Genomic DNA, 22285 nt, shown 5'->3' with positions numbered 1-22285 from the left:
TGGTAGTAGTAGTAGTAGTAGTAGTGGTAGTAGTAGTGGTAGTAGTAGTAGTAGTAGTAGTAGTAGTAGTAGTAGTGGTAGTAGTAGTAGTCGTAGCAGTGATAGTAGTAGTGGTAGTGGTAGTGGTAGTAGTAGTGATAGTAGTAGTAGTGGTAGTAGTAGTAGTGGTAGTGGTAGTGATAGTAGGTGGTGGTAGTGATAGTGATAATGGTGGTGGTAGTGGTAGTGATAGTGGTGGTAGTGATAGCAGTGGTAGTGGTAGTAGTAATAGTAGTGATAGTAGTGATAGTGGTAATAGTGATAGTGGTAGCAGTGGTGGAGGTGGTGGTGGTGGTGGTGGTAGTAGTAGTAATAGTAATAGTAGTGGTAGTAGTGATAGTAGTGGTAGTAGTAGTGGTGATAGTAGTAGTAGTAGTGGTAGTAGTAGTAATGGTTCTAGTGGTAGTAGTGGTAGTAGTAGTAGTAGTAGCAGTAGTAGTAATAGTAGTTGTCGTAATAGTCGTAGTAGTGGTAGTAGTCGTGGTAGTAGTGGTAGTAGTAGTGGTAGTAGTAGTAGTAGGAGTAGCTATAGTAGCAGCAGGAGTAGAAGTAGCAGTAGCAGCAGTAGTAGTATTAGTAGTGGTTGTAGTAGTGGTTGTAGTAGTAGTAGTAGCAACAATAGTAGTAGTAGTAGTAGTGGTGGTGGTAGTAGTAGTAGTAGTAGTAGTAGTAGTAGTAGTAGTAGTAGTAGTAGTAGTAGTAGTAGTAGTGGTAGTGGTAGTGGTAGTGGTAGTAGTGATGGTAGTGATAGTGATAGTGATAGTGGTAGTGGTAATAGTGGTAGTAGTGGTAATAGTAGTAGTGGTAGTGGTGGTGGTAGTGATAGTGATAGTGGTAGTGGTAGTGGTAGTAGTGATAGTGGTGAAGGTAGTAGTGGTAGTGGTAGTAGTGATAGTAGTGGTGGTGATGGTAGTAGTAGTAGTAGTGGTAGTGGTGGTGGTAGTGGTAGTGGTAGTGGTGGTGGTAGTGGTAGTGGTAGGGGTAGTGGTAGTGATAGTAGTGATAGTAGTAGTGGTAGTAGTGATAGTAGTGGTGGTGGTAGTAGTGGTGGTAATAGTGGTAATAGTAGTGGTGGTGGTAGTTGGGGTAGTAGTGGCGGTGGTAGTAGTGGTGGTAATAGTGGTAATAGTAGTGGTGGTGGTAGTTGGGGTAGTAGTGGCGGTGGTGGCAGTAGTGGTGGTGGTGATAGTGGTGGTGGTGGTAGTAGTGGTGGTGGTGGTGGTAGTGGTAGTAGTAGCGGTAGTAGTGGTGGTAGTGGTGGTGGTGGTGGTGGTGGTGGTAGTAGTAGTAGTAATGGTAATAGTGGTAGTAGTGATAGTAGTGGTAGTAGTAGTGGTAGTAGTAGTAGTAGTAGTTGTAGTGATAGTGGTAGTAGTGATAGTGGTAATAGTAGTAGTTGTAGTGTTAGTAGTGGTGGTGGTGGTGGTGATGGTGATGGTGGTAGTAGTAGTGATGGTAGTTGTAGTATTGGTAGTGGTGGTGGTAAAGGTATTGGTAGTAGTTGTGGTGGTAGTAATAGTGGTTGTAGTGGTGGTGGTGGTGGTAGTGGTAGTGGTAGTTGTAGTGGTGGTAGTAGTAGTGGTAGTGGTGGTGGTAGTGGTAGTGATAGTAGTGATAATGGTAGTGGCAGTAGTGGCAGTAGTAGTAGTGGTAGTAGTGGTAGTAGTGGTGGTGATAGTGGTGGTAGTAGTGATAGTAGTGGTGGTGGTAGTAGTAGTGGTAGTGGTAGTGGAAGTGATAGTAGTGGTAGTAGTAGTTGTAGTAGTGATAGTAGTAGTAGTGGTAGTAGTAGTAGTGGTAGTGGTAGTGATAGTAGTGATAGTAGTAGTGGTAGTAGTGATTGTAGTAGTAGTAGTAGTAGTAGTAATGGTAGTGATAGTTGTAGTGGTAGTGGTGGTGGTGGTGGTAGTGGTAGCGGTAGTAGGGGTGGTGGTGGTAGTGGTAGTGATAGTAGTGGTAGTAGTAGTGGTAGTAGTAGTAGTAGTAGTAGTAGCGATAGTAGTAGTAGTAGTAGTAGTAGTAGTGGTAGTAGTAGTAGTAGTGGTAGTGATAGTGATAGTGGTAGTGGTGGTAGTGGCAGTGGCAGTGGCAGTGACAGTGGCAGTGGTAGTGGTAGTGGTAGTGGTGGTAGTAGTGGTAGTGATAGTGGTAGTGGTAGTGGTAGTGGTAGTGGTAGTGGTAGTGATAGTGGTAGTAGTAGTGATAGTGATAGTGGTAGTGGTAGTAGTGGTGGTAGTGATAGTGGTAGTGGTAGTAGTAGTAGTAGTAATAATAGTGGTAGTGATAGTGAGAGTGGTAGTGGTAGTGATACTGGTAGTGGTAGTGGTGGTGGTGGTAGTAGTAGTAGTGGTTGTAGTGATAGTGATAGTGATAGTGACAGTAACAATGGTAGTGGTAGTGGTAGTTGGTAGTGGTAGTAGTGATATTAGTGATAGTAATAGTGGTAGTTGGTAGTGGTAGTAGGTAGCGGTGGTAGTAGTAGTAGTAGTAGTAGTAGTAGTAGAGGTAGTGGTAGTGATAGTGACAGTGGTAGTGGTAGTGGTAGTTGGTAGTGGTAGTAGTGATAATAGTAGTGGTAGTGGGTAGTGGTAGTAATGGTAGTAGTAGTGATAGTGGTAATGGTAGTGGTAAGTAGTGATAGTAATAGTGGTGGTGGTAATGATAGTGGTGGCGATGGTAGTGGTGGTGGTGATGGTGTGGTAGTAGTGGTGGTGGTAGTAGTGGTTGTAGTAGTAGTGGTAGTGGTATTAATGGTAGTGGTAGTAATATTAGTCGTAGTAGTAGTGGTAGTGGTAGTAGTGGTAGTAATGGTAGTCTTAGTAGTGGTGGTAGTAGTGGTGGTAGTGGTGATAGTAGTAGTAGTGGTGGTAGTAGTAGTGGTGATAGTAATAGTGGTGGTGGTAGTTGTAGTAGTGGTAGTGGTGGTGGTGGTAGTAGTGATGGTGGTAGTAGTTGTAGTGGTAGTGATGGTAGTGATAGTATTAGTAGTGGTAGTGGTAGTAATAGTAGTAGTAGTAGTGGTGGTAGTAGTGATAGTGGTGATAGTAGTAGTAGTAGTAGTAGCGGTAGTAGTAGTAGTAGTAGTAGCGGTAGTAGTAGTGGTAGTAGTAGTGGTGGTAGTAGTGGTAGTGATAGTAGTGGTAGTCATAGTAGTAGTAGTGGTAGTCGTAATAGTGGTGGTAGTAGTAGTAGTGGTGATAGTAGTAGTAGTAGTAGTAGTGGTGGTGGTGGGTGGTGGTGGTGGTGGTGGTAGTGGAAGTAGTAGTAGTAGTAGTAGTGATAGTGGTGGTGGTGGTAATAGTAGTAGTGGTAGTAGTGATAATAGTAGTAGTGGTAGTGGTGATGGTAGTGGTAGTGATAGTAATGATAGTAGTATTGGTAGTAGTAATAGTGGTTGTAGTGATAGTGGTAGTAGCGGTAGGCAGTAGTGGTAGTGGTGGTAGTCGTAGTAGTGGTAGTAGTAGTAGTGGTGACAGTAGTAGTAGTTGTGGTGGTGATAGTAGTAGTGGTGGTGGTAGTGGTGATAGTGGTAGTAGCGGTGGTGGTAGTAGTAGTGATGGTAGTAGTAGTGATAGTGGTAGTAATAGTAGTAGTAGTAGTAGTAGTAGTAGTAGTAGTAGTAGTAGTAGTGGTAGTAGTGGTAGTAGTGATAGTAGTGGTAGTAGTGGTGGTGGTAGTAGTGGTAGTGGTAGTGGTAGTAGTAGTAGTAGTAGTGATAGTAATAGTAGTAGTAGTAGTAGTGGTAGTAGTAGTAGTAGTAGTAGTGGTGGTGGTGGTAGTAGTGATAGTAGTAGTAGTAGTGGTGGTGGTAGTAGTGGTAGTGGTTGTAGTAGTAGTAGTAGTAGTGATAGTAATTGTAGTAGTAGTAATAGTATTAGTAGTAGTGGTAGTAGTGATAGTAATAGTGGTGGTGGTAGTAATGGTAGTGGTAGAGATGGTAGTGGTAGTAGTAGTAGTAGTAGTAGTAGTTTTAGTAGTAGTAGTAGTAGTGGTGGTAGTAGTCATAGTGGTGATAGTAGTAGTATTAGTAGTGGTAGTAGTAGTGGTAGTTGTGGTAGTGGTAGTAGTGGTAGTGGTAGTAGTGGTAGTGATAGTAGTGGTAGTCGTAGTAGTCACTACAACAAATTTGATTATCAATGATGAATTATTTTGTCACCTATGATTCACTTTTCGTCACCAAAGATTTTTTATGACGAATTTTTTTTGTCAATCTTTCGTCTCTAAAACACCGTCACTAATAACATATAAAGGCAACTTTGTGTTTCGTCGCCAAATAATGAAGTATTAAATACGAAATTCTTTTTCATCCCCAAATACGTAATATTTATGACGGATTTATTTGTCATAAAAAGTACAAAAAAATCGTACTTAATAGTATGATTTCATCACTAAAAAGTGCATTAATGTTGACGAAATTTCCCCGTCCCTAAAATTTAGTTTAATTAGTGACGACGTCAAATGTCTCTAAAGCTGTGTGTTTCATAGTTGAAAACCATAATTTTGTCATTAAAGACTACCTTTTATCTACAAAAAAGTATTTCGTCCCTAATATATAATTAGTGACAATTATTATTTTGTAGTTAAAACTACCATCTTGTCACTAAAAGAATAATTTTTATCGACAAAACAAAGTTGTCACTATAAGTTATCATAATTAGTGACAATTACAATTGTCAAATAATACAAAATTGATTCGTAGTCAATAAAAAGATGATTTTGGGACATAAATTATTTTGTCACTAAATATAGTGAATTTATGACGAACTTAATTTGTTTAGTGACGAAAATGTGATATTCCTAAAAACTATATAAAAGTGAACTTTTTTGTCACTAATAACAAATGTTTGATGACGTTTATATTCGTATTTGTTTTAGATTGACGTAATAAAAATTTGAAATAACATAATAAAACAATCAACGTAATAACATAAAAATAAAAACAATCAAAGGTAATAACAAAAATATTCACCATTGATCATAAAACTAATATTAAAACTATATTGAAATAAAAGCTCCTTAAATTAAAAGAAACATAGTTAAAGTAAATATGTCCAACGTAAAAGTCTAATTGAGAAATATTACTCCTAAACTAGGACTGAGAAGTGGAGGAATGCAGTGACACTTCACTTGCAATTAATCTTGATCCAATAGTTTCCTCCATATACCTGTATAAAAGATAGAGAAAAAATTATGATTTAAGTTAATACTTTATGGTATCATGGTATAAATAAGATATAATTGGTATAAACTACAACTTCTTGTTAGACGTAGAGTTTAATTGGTGAAACAAATAAATGAATTGTGATACAAGTAAATAAAAATGAGAAAAAAATTAAATAGTGTGAAGTTTAGTGTACCCAAAGTTGATAATCTGGTGGGGCTCAATCTTCACTGTATCATTAAAAAAAAAATTCGAACTTAGATGCTAAAAGAATTATAATTGAATTCATCATTTAAAGATGTAGTACTTCTAACCTTGATGGTGATGAGCCAATAAAATGACGCTTCATTTGGTTTAATATTTCCTCTTGGCGTGCCCTTAGAGTACCCAACTCAGAAGTTAATGTTTTTATCTGTATCTGCTGATTTGCTACCTCAGTTTCAGCTACATTCAAACGTTCTTGTAAACCATGTTGGGTAGTAGTAGCATCCTCTTTTGCCCTCCTAAGAGCATCCTCTAATTCTGATGTCCTTCTTTTTGTTGCTATAGTTGTATTAGGCTTTTCACCATAACCAAGACCTTTAATATGTCCCGACCTTGTACCAAGTACATTATCAACAATTTCATCAATAGCCATGGGATTCTCTTCAGAAACAGACCGAGCTCTCAAATCTCTCATTTTGTTCTACATAAAAATATTACATCAGTTAAATTAATTATAAGATAGAATGAATACATGTGACATGTTACTAAAATATTACTTACGTAGTTAGTCTCAGCCTCTGGAGGTGACCATCCTTTTTCACTCGAGTATGGGTACTTTTGTAGAACTCAATCCTATTTGGCTCTACTCCTTCATGTTCCTTCACACCCTACACAATATGAAAATAATATGAAATATTACTAAAATATCATCTTAGTAATGAATATCTAGGGTGATTGAACCTCAACCACATTGACATGATTAGATTACAGGTTCAACAAAAGGTAATGAATGTATGTGGATCAAAGCTTTTTACCTATACCAACTCCTGTCAAGGCAACCATTTTTGAGAGTTTTGTGAGACAGAACATTGCAGAGTCAGAAATTGATGTGACAAGTAACATTAGACAACTAATGAAGAGTAGTTATGGCTTCCCAACTAACAACAAGACAGAATTTTTATATGTTGACTGCCCTTTTGTACAAAAATAAACTCAGAGAAAGGAAGCAAATAAAGGTTTTATATCAGAAAGCTCAATATATTTTAAGAGCCTTAAAATACTACTACTAACAGTTGTTGTAGAATACATGACGCAGACATAGGACTGGTTTTCCTTGTTATTAAGGTCCTAGATGTGATACTAATATTTGATAATTAAAAGTTTAACTAAAGCATGCTGACAAAGATTTAAAGAAAAGTAAAGAGATACGAAAGAAACAAGTTGCACAGAAACGTCCCCGCCTCTCAATTACCAATTCACCATGACTTTGTTCACTATAAATTACATCTCAAACTTAGAAATTACTAAATAGGCTTCAATGTTTCACAACAGACTCCCCTTGATCCTTGGGACCCTTCTCATATTCCCGTGGTCCAAACATTTATCCAAAGTCGAATACGTAACTCCACCAAAGACCCTAAACACGCATCTAAGCTATTCTTAATACAAAAAGAGTTCAATCAAACATCCTAAATGCAGCCTCTCTAGTTCATTTCATATTGTCGACAACTTAAACCAGACAAAGAAGGAAAAAGAGCAGTGATTCAAATCATTGTTGACTTTAATAGAAGCGTGACTTTCTTACATGGGCAACTGGAGGACATGATATCTAGATGACTGTATAACATATACAAACAGATAAAAACTTCTTATTTATGAGTAGGTTTGGTGTTTTGTTAAGAAAATATTTACACATATGAGGCAAGGTTAGTTTCAAAGAGTCAAGTACTACACATTAAGCAGGTTCTCTATTTTTTATACAAATGATAAGTTTCTCCCATTTTAGCAATTCTCATCCCACACATCTGACTTTCTAATGTAGGCAGAGATCATAGAACTCAAGCAAAAAAAAAAGCAAATACAAAGGAAGAGGAAGAACTGACACATAATGCTTTCCGAGTTCGAACAACTCAAACATAAATAAAATAAAAATAACTGCTTTACATAGAAGATATGCCTTCCGTATGAGAAGAGATAAGATATTAACTAAAATCAATGGATACATTAATCTTCAAATATAAAAGTATAGTTGATGGAATGTCTGATGAGAATCAAGTTTTCTACTTCTTTTTTCTTAGAAAAGGTAAGTTTTATTGAGTATCAGCACTAACGTTGGGGCTGTAAATTAGGAAATGAGATCTAACAAGATTTCAGCATCATTTACAAGTTCCAGTTTACACCAAAACATAATAAGAGCTTAACAGTCAAGTTCTAGTAATTTACTACTTAAGAGCGTGCAATGTCTAATATTTAACCAAGTTATATGTCTAGTTTTAAGTGCTAAGTTATGTTATCAAAACACTCATAAACTACATTAACATAGAAACAGGTGGTTAAAGAAGTGATTGATCCTAGTGCAAATATGGAGTTCAGAGCCAACACGGCAGATGATCCTCACAAGAGGAAACCAGATATCAGCAAAGCAAAAAAAGCTAACCGGTTCACGAAATGCCATATAAGAAAACTAGAAATCCAATAACGAGTCACAAACAGAGCCTCGACAGCAATAAATAGGCCAAACAAGCTCTAGAATACTCAATAATTGCAATAAAAAAACTTGCACAACAGCAACAAGAAACTAACTTGATTTGAATTATGAATGAAAAATAGCAATACTTAAAAGTATGTGCAAGTTCTTTTTTTTCACCATTTTGAATATTAAAAATGTCCCTTGAGATTTCAGTCTTCGCCTACCAAGCATAGAGATTGGAAAAGTTCCAAAAAATAAAAATAGTATAACTTACTATTTCAGCACGAGCAGCTACAAAAGCTCTTGACCCCATGAAATGATTAGATTTCAGCTTTGTTCGATTGACCTTGTTTATCTCGCATCGTCTCTACAAAGAATATATAAATATAAGTAAATGAACTTATAATGAAACAAATATGATGCTAAAGCTTATTATCATTTCGCACTATAAGTTCTCAGATGTTAGCATAAAAGACTGGACATAAACTAAAGAACCACGTCAAACTCTTCTCATAGGTTGCATTTTTCAGAGGCATTTAAAGAATCTTTTTTTTTCTTTTTTACTTCCAGTTTATTTTCTACTCTTATTTGTATCTTCTGTAAGGGTCTACTCATATCAATGCAAGCCATATCATCCATGAATGAATGTTGCAGCTGCAAAGTAGAGAAAAATATTTTTTGAAAATATCTTCTGTACATTTTGTTTGTACGTATACTTAATTACTTAAAGAAAAAGGTTGAGAAATCGTGAATGTTGTTTGCCAGAAAAAGATATAGCGAGACAAATATGAATAGAAATTACCTTATGCTCTGGATTCGCCCACATGTCACAGAGCCTGTTCCAATTTTCCGGGGTCAACTCTGGCACTTCAATTTTACGAGCCTCTTCCTCAGGGCTTGCACTTTCAAATAGCTTTTTTAATTTGTAGCGCCATTGTCGGCTTCTATTTTTCAGAATATCCTCACATCTATCTTTGGTGTAATGCTCGTCCCAGTTAATTTCAAACTTCTCCTGCAAAATGAGAAGTTTTGAAGACACTCACAAAACAATTAAAATTTCCTTTGCTGGTAAAAGATTAAAAACTAACATATTTATAATGTAATAAAATTTACCAAAATATAGAATCCTTACATGGCATCTAATTAATGCTACATCCTTATCATCTCTTGTGAGTTCCTTCCACTTGTTTGGAAGCGAAAGAAAGTTGCGAGCAATAATTCCTAACTCATTTGATAGCTTTGCTGATGGAATTGCCTTAACTGGCCTTCCTTTACCAACTGGGATGTCTATAACCATCTTTCTCCCTATAGACTTCTTCATTTTCTCAAGACCTTTTCTCATTGTCCTTCCACGACCTTTCCTGATTCTAGTTGAATCATCTGATTTTAAAAAGTAAAAATCAGTTCAAAATACTTGCTAAAATTCTTAAATGGTAACCATGTATATATATTAGTAACTAATTACCATGCTACAAATGAAAACTCTACTGTTTCAAGTTTAACATTAATGAAATATTTCAAATGTTAATATATTTGGTTCCAACTTAAACACAAAAGAATCCTAGATGCTGGAATATAAAGATTGTTATTTCTTTCCAGTCGAGGAAAGTAAGAATTTGTTGAAACTTCTTATTGGGCGACAATCAGAAACTTTGTTTACATCCCTTCTTTTAAACACAATCTGTTTGTTTTATAAAGATAAACTCAAAAATAATATTGCAATAGGTGTGAAGTTCTTGGCTACCCTTAGTATTTGCTAAAACCAATAAGAAAGAATGGGTGCAATGTAATTTATCAGATAATGACTTCCACAGAAATGAAAATCTCCAATATACCTTCGAATTGCAATATAATTGACCCAACAATAAGAAATTACTTCAATTTTACAGCAAAGGTTTCAATAAAAATAGTACTACCAAAAGTCTGAATTAGAAAGTGCAGGATATACTTGTTGCATATAGAAAAACAATATGGAATGCACAGAACAAGCCAAAAAAAAGGATTCATAAGAATAAACAACAAAAAATAGTACACTGACAACAATGAGCAATAAGCATCAAATTAAAAAGGAGAACAAACAATAATTAATAGATACACTCCTAGTCAATATAATAAAAGGTACGTATTACCTGTATTAGGAGTAGGATTATTACTATTTGATGGATCAGATAATCGGCTTGCTTGAGTAGAAGCACCTGTAATTGTGGTTTGCCTAGAGACACGTCCGCCTGGTGCCATTGATTTGTAGAATTCTACCAAAAATACTATATAATTTTAGTATATTCATTAGATGTAAAATCTATTAGTTTAACAAACCAAAAGTTAGAAATAACTAAAGAAAAACTCAAAAAGAACATAAATCATCAATCTGGAAAGCCTGATGCACATCATTTCCTAATACGAATTTACTGTCTTCTTCTCCTAAAATTTATTGAACTATTGAAGCATCACTAGCCGAGTTAAGTAATTAGTATAACATACCAAAGATCTATTTATGTAGAAATTTTTCTAATTTGAAGGCACATCAACTATGTTTTCAAAAATGTATACCGTATAAATGAAAGTTTTTCAATGGTGAAAGTTGAAAGAAAAATCCAGCAACTTTTCACAGAGATAATCAAGAAAAGAGTGTGTGCAATGGTAAGCAATATGGACAATATTACAACAGATTATCTTGGAATGCTTTTGAAAGCTAATCATGATACTGCTGGAAGAGAGAAGCTCATATTTGAAGAAATAATTGATGAATGCTGAACAAGAAACAACTTAGACATTGCTCTCATGGACTATTTTTCTTCTAGCACTGCACACTGACTGGCAAGAAAAAGCAAGAGAAGAGGCACTAGACTTACTTGGGCAGCGATATCAAAATTATGAATACATATCAAAACTAAAAATAGTATGGGAACTATCAACAGCTCCTTTATTTTTCCATTATATTAATTTTTTTCAAAAACTTATACCAAAGATCTTATAAGTTATACATGCAGCAGATTTAAAAGAAGTTGTGTGTCTGACAAAGATTGAGCCTAGTGAAGAAATGTTTACTAGTTTCAACAAAAATATAAATTACCCTACAGAATATTCACCTTAAAACACTTTGTTTCAGTTCATCTAAATTTAAAGTGCCATTATCCGATCAAACAAATTTCCAAGGGCCACCAAGAAGCATGATTTGATTCAAACAGAAGCTTTAATACCATATTTCCACAATCCATCCACTCTTCCCTCAAAACCAGACAGAAAACATCAATATATACACAAAATAGATGCCTACTCTGATAATATCTAATATTTCCCCTTCAGTACACCATGCAAAACTATAAATAGACACAGTAAACTAAAAACTCTAAATATACACAATAAATTAAAGAATTCTGTTTCAAAATCTTCTAATTGATTTATTCTCATCTAGATTGATCATATGAGACAAAATAAAAGCATATCAATGTCTATGCCACAAATAATTAATGAATTAATAATTTGATATATGATTGTGGCAATTACAATCTATTGAATCTTATTCAAACAAAGAGTAGGTGAAATGATACATACCTGTTCAGAAATTTTGCTTCACTTTGCAATGTATTTTTTCCAGTCATTTTTCTCATATATATATAGTGGTTATCCTGACATTCGTTTGGAGCCAAAAATCCCAAAAACCAGCGCCAAAAGACGGTTTCTTTCTCCATTTTACAATGTTGTGGAATTCTATTTGGTGGGTATGGACGAGTTTGGTGGGTATGGAGGAGGTTGAAGAGTTATGCCAAGGAAGGGAGTGGAGAAGTGCTTTACCCTGAATTTTCTTCTAACCCTAACTTTATCTCTCTCTCCCACTAATTCTAAAATATCAGCCAACTTATGTAAAAATAGTATATACAGCCAACTTATATATATATAATACTACAAATGTACAACCAACTTATGTAAAAAAAAATAGTAAAATGAAACTTTACCTTGTGAAAATAATACTAAAATGAACTTTATTTTAGTACATATCCCAATTTTGGATGACTTTATGTTATAAATAAGCTATATCAAATATGTACTACAGTAATACAATATTCAAAAGATTTATTTCAAGAATTGATTTAACTATCTTGGTGTTCACGAGAAATTGAACCAAACAGAAAAGGGATCAAATTAGAGAAAAAAATCAACATTCTTTATTTGATTTGATTTTGATTTTTAGTTTTAAGAACATATAAAATTTAACTTTTTGGTTTTAAGCAAAAATTAATCGAAAAAGTCGAACCAGATTGATTATATAAATACCTATTTAGAAATTATAACTATATAAAATTTTACATTACAAATTATTTTTTGCGCTCTTGGCTACTATTTGTGTTGTTTCTACTCTGTTTGGATAAGTAGACTTGACAAAACCTCTTAGTTCTTTGTAGGAAAGCAACTGTTGTAATTATGATCCTCTAATATTCCTAGTGTTCAGTATATTCTTAGTTCTTTGTAGGAAAGCAACTGTTACAATTATGATCCTCTAATATTCCTAGTGTTCAGTATATTCTGCTGATTGGTCCCCCAATGTCCACAAAACTTTTGTTCACTCTTTAGAACATAAGTGAAGGAATCAAGGTTATAAGATTAATTAGTGTTATACACTATACTTTTTCCTCTAAATTAAGTTATCTTATCGGATAAATTGTAATGATCGACAACTGATTAATCGATATTCGATAATCACTATCTTATCAGTTCGATTATCAGTTTAGCATATTTATAACCGATAACCGATAACCGATATATCGAGCCAATAACATTCACAACCTAACTGAACCGACTGATATACATTCCTAATAAGAATACTTTCTAGTTGGACATGGTTTTATTATTGCTACTTCTTATCGGCCATATTAATGTCTCTGTGCATTTGGTTTATAATGATTTCATTAATTGAATAATGTATTTGGATGATTACGGTAAAGATGTAATGACCCAATATGTCGTTTTAAGAAATAACGCCTCATTCAGCAACCTAAGGTCCCGAGCAACTTTGTAATATGTATTATGACTTGTGTGTGCCATCGAGTTTGGTTTTCAAAAAATTCGAAATTAAATTTAAAGAAAAATTCTCATTTTGAAACTTAAATGGAAAGAGTTGAACGGAGAGTTGACTTTTGAGCAACGACCTCGGAATGGAGTTTTGATGATGTCAATAGCTTTGTATGGTAATTTTCGCCGTAGGCGTATGTCCGGATTTGGAAGTCCGTAGGAGTTAGGACAATTCGACACATTTTGGCGAAAGTTGGAAAATAGAATTTTTTTTTGGAAAATTCGACCGAGGCTGGAAATTTGATAATGAGGCCGGATTTCGATTCCGAAAATAGGAACAGCTCTGGTACATCATTATGACTCACGTGCAAAATTTGAAGTCATTCCGGATTGATTTGATATGTTTCGGCGCAAAATATAGAAGTTGGAAGATTTGAAAACTCATAATTCGATTCGATGCGTGATTCGTAATTTCGGCATGGTTTGACGTGGTTTAAAGCCTTGACTAAGTTCGTATTGTATTTTAGGACATGTTGGCATACTTGGTTAAAGTCCTGAGGGCCTCGGGTAGATTTTGGAAGGTTAGCGGAGTTAATTTTGGACATTGAAGCTGCTAATTTTTCTGCTGTTCTGAACAACATTTGGGCAGAAGCGACATCGCAGAAGCATGAAACTCATCGCAGAAGCGACTTGAAAGGGGGCTGGGCAGTGTTGGGTGTTCATCGCAGGAGCGGAGCAGTGGAACGCACCTGCGACATCGCAAGTGCGATGTTGGCAGCGCAGAAGCGGATGTTGGCAGCTATGAGAGGGATCACAGAAGCAGCTAGAGTTCTTCTCTAATATAAATCATTGATGTATATTAGGTTGAGTTGTTCACTCTCGAACGTAGTATGAGTACGAAAACAACGTGTACCCGAGTCATCCAAAACCCAATCTGGACATTCGCCCAAGGCCAAAATCATCATACGAAGGCCTGTTGGAACCTTCAAATCTCGATTTCGAGGTCGTTTATTCAAAAATCACAACTTAACCAATTCTTCCAACTTAAAGCTTCCGAAATGAGAATTCTCTTTCCAAATCGACTCCAAACTTCCCGAATTCGAATTACGACCATGTGCACGAGTCATAGTACCTGAACTGAAGATGTTCATGGCCTCAAACTGCCGAACGACGTGCTAGAGCTCAAAACGACCAGTCGGGTATCGGTTTGCTGAACTTAAAAGATCCGATCCGATCCGATCCTAGTTTATATGGATTGGAGTTGGATTGTCATTTCTTCAATCCGAAAACCAAGTCGAAAATTTCATATCCAATCCAAACTGCCAGAACGCTCGCCCCTAATCTTCATGTCTTAAGTTCTATGTCAAATTTGAAAGTAATTATGTATTTAATCTTGAAGGAATACTAATTTAAATTACAGTATTGATGAAGCTTATTAATTATTTTATGTTAGGAAGATAAAATGTGTAGTTTGATAATAGTATTTAAGAAACTATTATTTTTTATTTATCTAAAAATTAAGTATGGTTAATTTTTATCTCATATTAACTTTAACACTATTGCATTATTTGTACTTGTAAAAAAATTATAGATACTTTATTCTCTACCGAAAATATCTACTCACATATAAATTTATTTCTTTACTGTAATAACTTGAATTGATTAAATTAGAATAACATGTGAAATAGAGTGATCACGCCCAACTATGCGTTCTAAAAACAAAGCGGTCGTTGCAAATATAATCCGGTTTTTTTAATTCCGGAGTCGAATCCTCAGGGAACTAACCTATCTATTACAACTCTTGGCAATGCTATTATCAACTCAACCAATTTCCAGATGCAAGATTTTTATCAATCAGCTTGGGTTTTTGTTTAACTATTTCAAATGATATTAAAAATAACAATATGCTAAATTAAAGATAATTCAAGGGTAAAAAGGTCTAGGGCATTGATTTCCCCAATTGCTAGTTTAGGTTTTAACTCTTTTGCTATAATCTCGTTGTACTACTTTATGAGGTTTAAGAGCTATGAGTTATCGTAATTTTCTTTCGATCAACTATAATAATTTACTAGAGCATTCTCTCGAACTACTCTAGCTGACAATATGTGTAGCTCTAAATTATCCCACCAAAGTTTCGTTATCTCTAAACCCACTTTTAAGTTCAAGTAATGAATCTCTTCAATTACCCAAAAGTGGTGTTGTTCAACAACAGTCTAACCTAATATTCTTTCTCAAGCAATATGAGGTAATTAGACACGATTAATCAAGGGCCCATTCAATTAATCACCATACAAAACGTAATTGAACACTCATATAATAAATCCGGCTCGATTATAACAAGTTGAGTCAAAACTTCAACCAACAATTGGTTCCATCAACCCTAGATCAATTGTTTAGCTACTCATAACAAAACAAGACAAAACTACAAAGTTGTTCATAATGTTTAATTGCAAGAAGTAAAAGGGTTAGAAAAATTCTAATGTTTGGTAGATCTTCACACCCTTGTTCTTGCCTCCTCCGTAGTCTAAAAACAAGCCTTGAAAACCTTGATAATGATCTTTTGGGTGAGCTAGAACTTCTATAGGTTAAGTGGATTTACCCCCGAACTTTCAAATTTACCCCTGAAGTTTAATTTTCCGGAACTGAGCTAGCGCGATCGCGCTAGTGGACGCGCAACTAGCCGCACATATGGCCTATCAATTGCCTCGACTTTCTAGGCTAGCGCGGTTGCGCTAGTGGCCGCGCTAGTCCAGGTCTTCATTTCATCTCTTCTTTCTCCCGTCTTCCCATGTACTCAGCTCCTAGGGGCTTTTCTTGCTCAATTTAGCTCCAATTACAGTCTTAAGTCCTCATACATGCCATTCACTCCTGCAAAGTATGAAATTCATCATTAGAGCCAATTTATCATCATTTAACTATAAAATAATAGTGAAACATAATCAAGCTGGGGCATAAACAGTCGCCAAATTATATGAATCTAGCCTATTATCATAGAGGAAATTAAAAGACCAAATAAAAATTAACAAAAAATTAACTTTGTTGATTTAGTTGCTTTTTAGGTAAAAAATTGAATCAGATTGAACAATGAACACCTCAAGTATTGTGTAAATTATAGCATGAATGGATATACAAATATATATTTTTGTTCACTTTTCCGCATATGAGCAAGTTGAGCATAATTGATTAATTTTTCTTCTACAAACTTTGATACCATAAACTTTAATTGGAGTTCCAATCTGCTTGGGTTATGGATTACATTTTTTCTTCTATTTTTATAAAAAATCTGTTGGTCACTCTTTTTGTCAAACAAGGAATTGTCACCGCAAGCCCTCAACATCTCCCCTCGTCCGTCCTTTTCAAAAAAAAAAAAAAGAATTGTCGTTGCAGCCCTCTCCTGACGCTGCATCTCGTTGCTCTTGGTAATCCCCTTGTTTGCTATCAGACCACTCTGGTAAATTCTCCTCTTTTATTTCTATCGCTGCCTTCTCCTCTCTATTTAATTCTTAACATCCGAATACTGAGTTATTTATTAATTAATTTGTCATAAGAATGAATTGAAGTTTGATTTTTTGTATGTGGATAGATGGGTACCTATTTACTTAACTTGGCTCGGATTCAGAGGAAAACGATAAATTAGGAAGTCATATGTTGCACTAAATTTTAAGAAATCAGTGTACAAGCAAATATCACTGGAATGAGGGGACTGCCTTCACTAAGAAAAGCATGAGAAGGGGAAAGGGGGATTAGAGAATAGAGAGAAGAAGAGGGAATTGAACAGAGAGAAGTGAGAAATAGGATTTCGTTCATTGATTGATACTCCCAAGTGCTATACAATGGTGTATATACACAGGCTCAATTTATTTAGCTAACTATTTATTACTAATGCTAATCCAATGTAATTAGCTAACTAACAGTTCTATTAGCTATTCTAGACATGAAGGAGCAGTTTGGATCAAACCAAAGATAATAAGAGTGTTGTTCCATTAAACAGCTAAATAATAGTATATATATTACCTTGTCCCCAGCTGCTAGAATTACTAGTTGGCCATCTTCAGCTGGCTTTTTGCTCCTTGAAACTGGAGCTTCAACAAAACAACCACCCTTTGATGTAATGGCCTGTAATCATTCACTATTAGTATTTCACTTCAACTTACTAATTCTTTGTTGTTCTAATATGTGCAGTATTCATCATAAACTTAATTCTGATAGTACACTGCTTCAGCTCTAGTGTAAAACAAGTCAAGAATTAATATTCCCACATGCAATTCCAACCTCAATAATCTTTGAAGAAGTATCAGCATCAACGGTTGACATGTCTATATACCCCTTCCCACCACATATCTGCTCAAGAGCACCATCTTATCAGGCTTTTAAGATTTCAAAGACAAATTACCCCTGCTTTAGTTGAACCTGGTCAGTGATGGAATTTTGTCCAGACCAACAGATCGATTTTCTGCTGTGCTTTCTGCTGCACATTGTTCAGTGACCACTACAACCTTCTCATGGTATATAACACCACCTGTTCGTCTTTGGGTGCATGATGGTACAGCAGCGTAAATAACTAGATGATTCCAGCTGCTTGAAAGTCTTCAAGCCAGTCATGATCCTAATGAGCACAGCTACTGCAGTCAATATGACCTCTACCTTTGTTTTTTACCAAAAAAGGATTGTAGTTTTCCACGAGATGTTTATAAATTGATCCTTTAGTACAACCAATTGGATATTCCTGTTTTCTGGTAATTCTTTTTACTAAAAATTACTAGGAACCTCAGACCTCTCTATTCCTTCGAGGTAGGGTTAGGTCTGCGTACACACTACCCTCTCCAGACCCCACTAGTGAGATTTCACTGGGTCGTTGTTATTGTTGTTGTTGTTGTTGTTGTTGTTGTTGTTATAGATGTCTTGAGGTAATATCCGCCTGTGTAGGTCTCTCTGTCCTCTGTTTATTCTACTTTAAATTTCTAAAGCAGATTCTCCTTTTGTTTTCTCTTAAATGTTAACTTTATTAGTGTCTATCACATGAACTTCGAATAGTGAAAGAGTAAATAAATTATCCGCTTAATGCTTTAAGCGTTATGAACAGATGGTTGGCATATTGCTCTTCCCTTAATTTTTTTGGTCTCTTAGACTTAAAAGGAAACACAATAACTTAAAAAATGACCAGATTAGCAACTACACTCTACCTTTATATTTTACGGAAGACTTCCACTGTAAGTCTACAATCGACTTAACATCTTATTCCAATTTCCAATAAAAAAATAATTAGATCTATATTAACAAACATAACATTCCATGATAAGTTTTTTTTCTATAAAATGAGCATTTAACTTCACCTCTCAAATTAAAAAGAAGTGTTCTTCGAAAACTCTGTAATTATGAAATCTAAAGAAGTAGTGAATGCTTTATTTATTTATTTTGATATGATTTTCTGTTTGATTTTTCATATGTTTTCTTATGTTACATCTGGCATTATATAATATTTTTTTTTTATTTTTGCCATTATAAAAATCTACATTCTTTTGAATCAAATAAATATAAAATAAATATATTTGACTGCGCGAAGCGTGACCCAATTAACTAGTTATTTGACAGTTGAGGTATTATGTTGGACTCCATATGCTCGGATTATGTTATAGATATAAGTCCATATATAGACTGTTCCTATCTAAACAATATGAAATTTTGTAGCAGCAAGTGTTCCTTGGTTCTATTAAATTTTAATATGATTTTTTGGTTTTATATTTTCTAAAGTTAGATATGGCAATTGAATCAAAATGAGTATGGTTTTAATTTGATTTCTTTCATTTGTAGGTCATATAGACTTCATAATAAAACTTTATAAAATGGGATTCAAGTTTCTCGAACTTAATAATTTTTCAAGATGGGTGCTTCGGTCATAAGGTTAATTAGTCCTAAAGTAACTTTTTGTATCTTATATGAACAAAACTATATCTTTTAGTTTTTTACTATGAATCTTTTTTTGTCACCAATAATTGTACTATTCAACTACAAAATTCAACTCGTAGCCATTTAAGAATCATATTTTTCGTGACAAAAATTTTGTTATGACTATACTGTACGTTAAACAGAGACAATTAAATAATTATCACTAATTGTTTGCACTATTAGTGACAAAAACTAATGTCATAATAAATTAGAAACTTTTGTATCTAAAGTTTACCATGTTTAACTACAAATTTTATTTTGTCACTATTGTAATAACACATTTTTTATGACGAAATTTTTTCGTGTCCAAAGTTTTACCAATTTTAAGACAAATTATGATTTGTCACAAATTGGATACATCATTAGTGACAAAATAATATGTCACTAATTGTATAAAATTCGTGGCTAATGCTATTAAATAATGTCGCCAAGTTATTTTTTGGTGGGAAACTTTAGTGGACAAAACTTTTGCTACGAAATTTTATGTTTCGTTACTAAAAGCATGCGGATTATGTATCTAAACACGAAACATAATTTTCGTCACGAAAAGTGAATAATTAGTGACGAATTTTGTTGGCGTGACTAAAAGTTCTGTAGCTAAATATCACATTTGTTGTAGTGAGTAATGGTAGTGGTAGTAGTAGTCGTGGTAGTCGTAGTAGTGGTGGTAGTAATATTAGTGGTGATAGTAGTAGTAGTAGTGGTGGTCGGTGGTGGTGGTGGTGGTAGTAGTAGTAGTAGTGATAGTGGTAGTGGTGGTAGTAGTAGTGGTAGTAGTAATAGTAGTGGCAATAGTAGTAGTGGTAGTGGTGGTGGTAGTGGTAGTGATAGTAGTGGTAGTAGTAGTGGTAGTAGTAGTGATAGTAGTAGTAGTAGTAATAGTAGTGGTAGTGGTAGTGGTAGTGGTGGTAGTCGTAGTAATGGTAGTCGTAGTAGTGGTGGTAGTAGTAGTAGTGGTGATAGTAATAGTAGTAGTAGTGGTGGTGGTAGTAGTGGTAGTGGTAGTAGTAGTAGTAGTAGTAGTAGTAGTAGTAGTGATAGTAATAGTTGTAGTAGTAGTAGTATTAGTAGTAGTGGTAGTAGTGATAGTAGTGGTAGTAATAGTGGTGGTGGTAGTAATGGTAGTGGTAGTGATGATAGTGGTAGTAGTAGTAGTAGTAATAGTAGTAGTAGTTTTAGTAGTAGTAGTAGTGGTGGTAGTAGTCATAGTGGTGATAGTAGTAGTATTAGTAGTGGTAGTAGCAGTAGTAGCAGTAGCAGCAGTAGTAGCAGTAGCAGTAGCAGCAGTAGCAGTAGCAGTAGCAACAGCAGTAGTAGTAGTAGCAGTAGTAGCAGTAGTAGGAGTAGTAGTAGTGGTAGTAGTGGTGGTAGTGGTAGTGATAGTGGTAGTAGTGGTAGTAGTGGTAGTAGTGGTCGTAGTGGTGGTAGTAGTGGTAGTGGTGGTAGTAGTGATAGTAGTGGTAGTAGTGGTAGTAGTGGTAGTAGGAGTAGTAGTAGCAGCAGTAGTAGCAGCAGCAGTAGTAGCAGCAGTAGTAGCAGTAGCAGCAGTAGCAGTAGCAGTAGCAACAGCAGTAGTAGTAGCAGTAGTAGCAGTAGTAGGAGTAGTAGTAGTGGTAGTAGTGGTGGTAGTGGTGGTAGTGGTGGTAGTGGTGGTAGTAGTGGTAGTAGTGGTAGTAGTGGTAGTGGTGGTAGTGGTAGTGGTAGTAGTGGTAGTAGTAGTCATAGTAGTAGTAGTAGTAGTAGTAAGGGTAGTGGCGGTAGTAGTGGTAGTAGTGGTAGTAGTGGTAGTGGTGGTAGTGGTGGTAGTAGTGGTAGTGGTGGTAGTGGTGGTAGTGGTGGGAGTAGTGGCAGTAGTGGCAGTAGTGGCAGTAGTGGCAGTAGTGGCAGTAGTGGCAGTAGTGGCAGTCGTGGCAGTCGTGGCAGTCGTGGCAGTCGTGGCAGTAGTGGCAGTAGTGGCAGTAGTGGCAGTCGTGGCAGTCGTGGCAGTCGTGGCAGTCGTGGCAGTAGTGGCAGTAGTGACAGTAGTGGCAGTAGTGGCAGTAGTGGCAGTAGTGGTAGTAGTAGTGGTAGTGACAGTCGTGGTAGTAGTAGTGGTAGTAGTAATAGTAGTGGCAATAGTAGTAGTGGTAGTGGTGGTGGTAGTGGTAGTGATAGTAGTGGTAGTAGTAGTGGTAGTAGTAGTGATAGTAGTAGTAGTAGTAATAGTAGTGGTAGTGGTAGTGGTAGTGGTGGTAGTCGTAGTAATGGTAGTCGTAGTAGTGGTGGTAGTAGTAGTAGTGGTGATAGTAATAGTAGTAGTAGTGGTGGTGGTAGTAGTGGTAGTGGTAGTAGTAGTAGTAGTAGTAGTAGTAGTAGTAGTAGTAGTGATAGTAATAGTTGTAGTAGTAGTAGTATTAGTAGTAGTGGTAGTAGTGATAGTAGTGGTAGTAATAGTGGTGGTGGTAGTAATGGTAGTGGTAGTGATGATAGTGGTAGTAGTAGTAGTAGTAATAGTAGTAGTAGTTTTAGTAGTAGTAGTAGTGGTGGTAGTAGTCATAGTGGTGATAGTAGTAGTATTAGTAGTGGTAGTAGCAGTAGTAGCAGTAGCAGCAGTAGTAGCAGTAGCAGTAGCAGCAGTAGCAGTAGCAGTAGCAACAGCAGTAGTAGTAGTAGCAGTAGTAGCAGTAGTAGGAGTAGTAGTAGTGGTAGTAGTGGTGGTAGTGGTAGTGATAGTGGTAGTAGTGGTAGTAGTGGTAGTAGTGGTCGTAGTGGTGGTAGTAGTGGTAGTGGTGGTAGTAGTGATAGTAGTGGTAGTAGTGGTAGTAGTGGTAGTAGGAGTAGTAGTAGCAGCAGTAGTAGCAGCAGCAGTAGTAGCAGCAGTAGTAGCAGTAGCAGCAGTAGCAGTAGCAGTAGCAACAGCAGTAGTAGTAGCAGTAGTAGCAGTAGTAGGAGTAGTAGTAGTGGTAGTAGTGGTGGTAGTGGTGGTAGTGGTGGTAGTGGTGGTATTAGTGGTAGTAGTGGTAGTAGTGGTAGTGGTGGTAGTGGTAGTGGTAGTAGTGGTAGTAGTAGTCGTAGTAGTAGTAGTAGTAGTAGTAAGGGTAGTGGCGGTAGTAGTGGTAGTAGTGGTAGTAGTGGTAGTGGTGGTAGTGGTGGTAGTAGTGGTAGTGGTGGTAGTGGTGGTAGTGGTGGGAGTAGTGGCAGTAGTGGCAGTAGTGGCAGTAGTGGCAGTAGTGGCAGTAGTGGCAGTCGTGGCAGTCGTGGCAGTCGTGGCAGTCGTGGCAGTAGTGGCAGTAGTGGCAGTAGTGGCAGTCGTGGCAGTCGTGGCAGTCGTGGCAGTCGTGGCAGTAGTGGCAGTAGTGGCAGTAGTGACAGTAGTGGCAGTAGTGGCAGTAGTGGCAGTAGTGGTAGTAGTAGTGGTAGTGACAGTCGTGGTAGTAGTGATAGTAGTGGTAGTGGTAGTGGTAGTGGTAGTGGTA

At 36.1% G+C, this 22285-nt stretch overlaps 1 protein-coding gene and 1 long non-coding RNA gene across 3 annotated transcripts; one reads left to right on the top strand and one right to left on the bottom strand.

Moving 5' to 3' along the window:
- Positions 1–4988: 4988 nt before the first annotated feature.
- On the bottom strand, positions 4989–11740 carry LOC107774519 (uncharacterized). 2 transcript variants are annotated; one of them, XR_001645527.2, is made up of 9 exons: positions 11430–11735; positions 10004–10126; positions 9007–9254; positions 8677–8886; positions 8149–8241; positions 5966–6072; positions 5515–5885; positions 5397–5430; positions 4989–5204 (listed from the first exon to the last, which is right to left on the bottom strand). XR_001645527.2 is itself a non-coding variant. In XM_016594068.2 (7 exons), exons 2-7 carry the CDS (start codon positions 10110–10112, stop codon positions 5876–5878), a joined length of 777 nt encoding a protein of 258 aa, XP_016449554.2. In that variant the 5' UTR covers positions 10113–10126; positions 11430–11740; the 3' UTR covers positions 4989–5875. The 2 variants fall into 2 exon arrangements, 1 of the variants encoding a protein (XP_016449554.2); XM_016594068.2 differs by having other exon boundaries at positions 4989–5885; positions 11430–11740.
- A 4448-nt stretch (positions 11741–16188) lies between these two features.
- LOC142182527 (uncharacterized) lies at positions 16189–17869 on the top strand. The gene is made up of 2 exons (XR_012711332.1): positions 16189–16335; positions 17067–17869. It is a non-coding gene; the product is annotated as an uncharacterized LOC142182527 (long non-coding RNA).
- Positions 17870–22285: the final 4416 nt, after the last annotated feature.

The sequence above is a fragment of the Nicotiana tabacum genome, chromosome 7 (genome assembly GCF_000715075.1).
Source record: "Nicotiana tabacum cultivar K326 chromosome 7, ASM71507v2, whole genome shotgun sequence".
NCBI classification, from domain to species: domain Eukaryota; kingdom Viridiplantae; phylum Streptophyta; class Magnoliopsida; order Solanales; family Solanaceae; genus Nicotiana; species Nicotiana tabacum.
Note: the sequence above shows the minus strand (reverse complement) of the source record. Positions and strands in the feature narration are given on the sequence as shown.

What these genes read in the sequence shown, in the direction of transcription:
- LOC107774519 (XM_016594068.2), bottom strand. Translation starts at nt 10,112, where the DNA reads ATGGCACCAGGCGGACGTGTCTCTAGGCAAACCACAATTACAGGTGCT. An exon ending in GGGCGAATCCAGAGCATAAG is followed by an intron (nt 8,242 to 8,676) that starts GTAATTTCTATT and finishes TATTCTTTGTAG; the next exon opens with AGACGATGCGAGATAAACAA. An exon ending in TAGCTGCTCGTGCTGAAATA is followed by an intron (nt 6,073 to 8,148) that starts GTAAGTTATACT and finishes CATATTGTGTAG; the next exon opens with GGTGTGAAGGAACATGAAGG.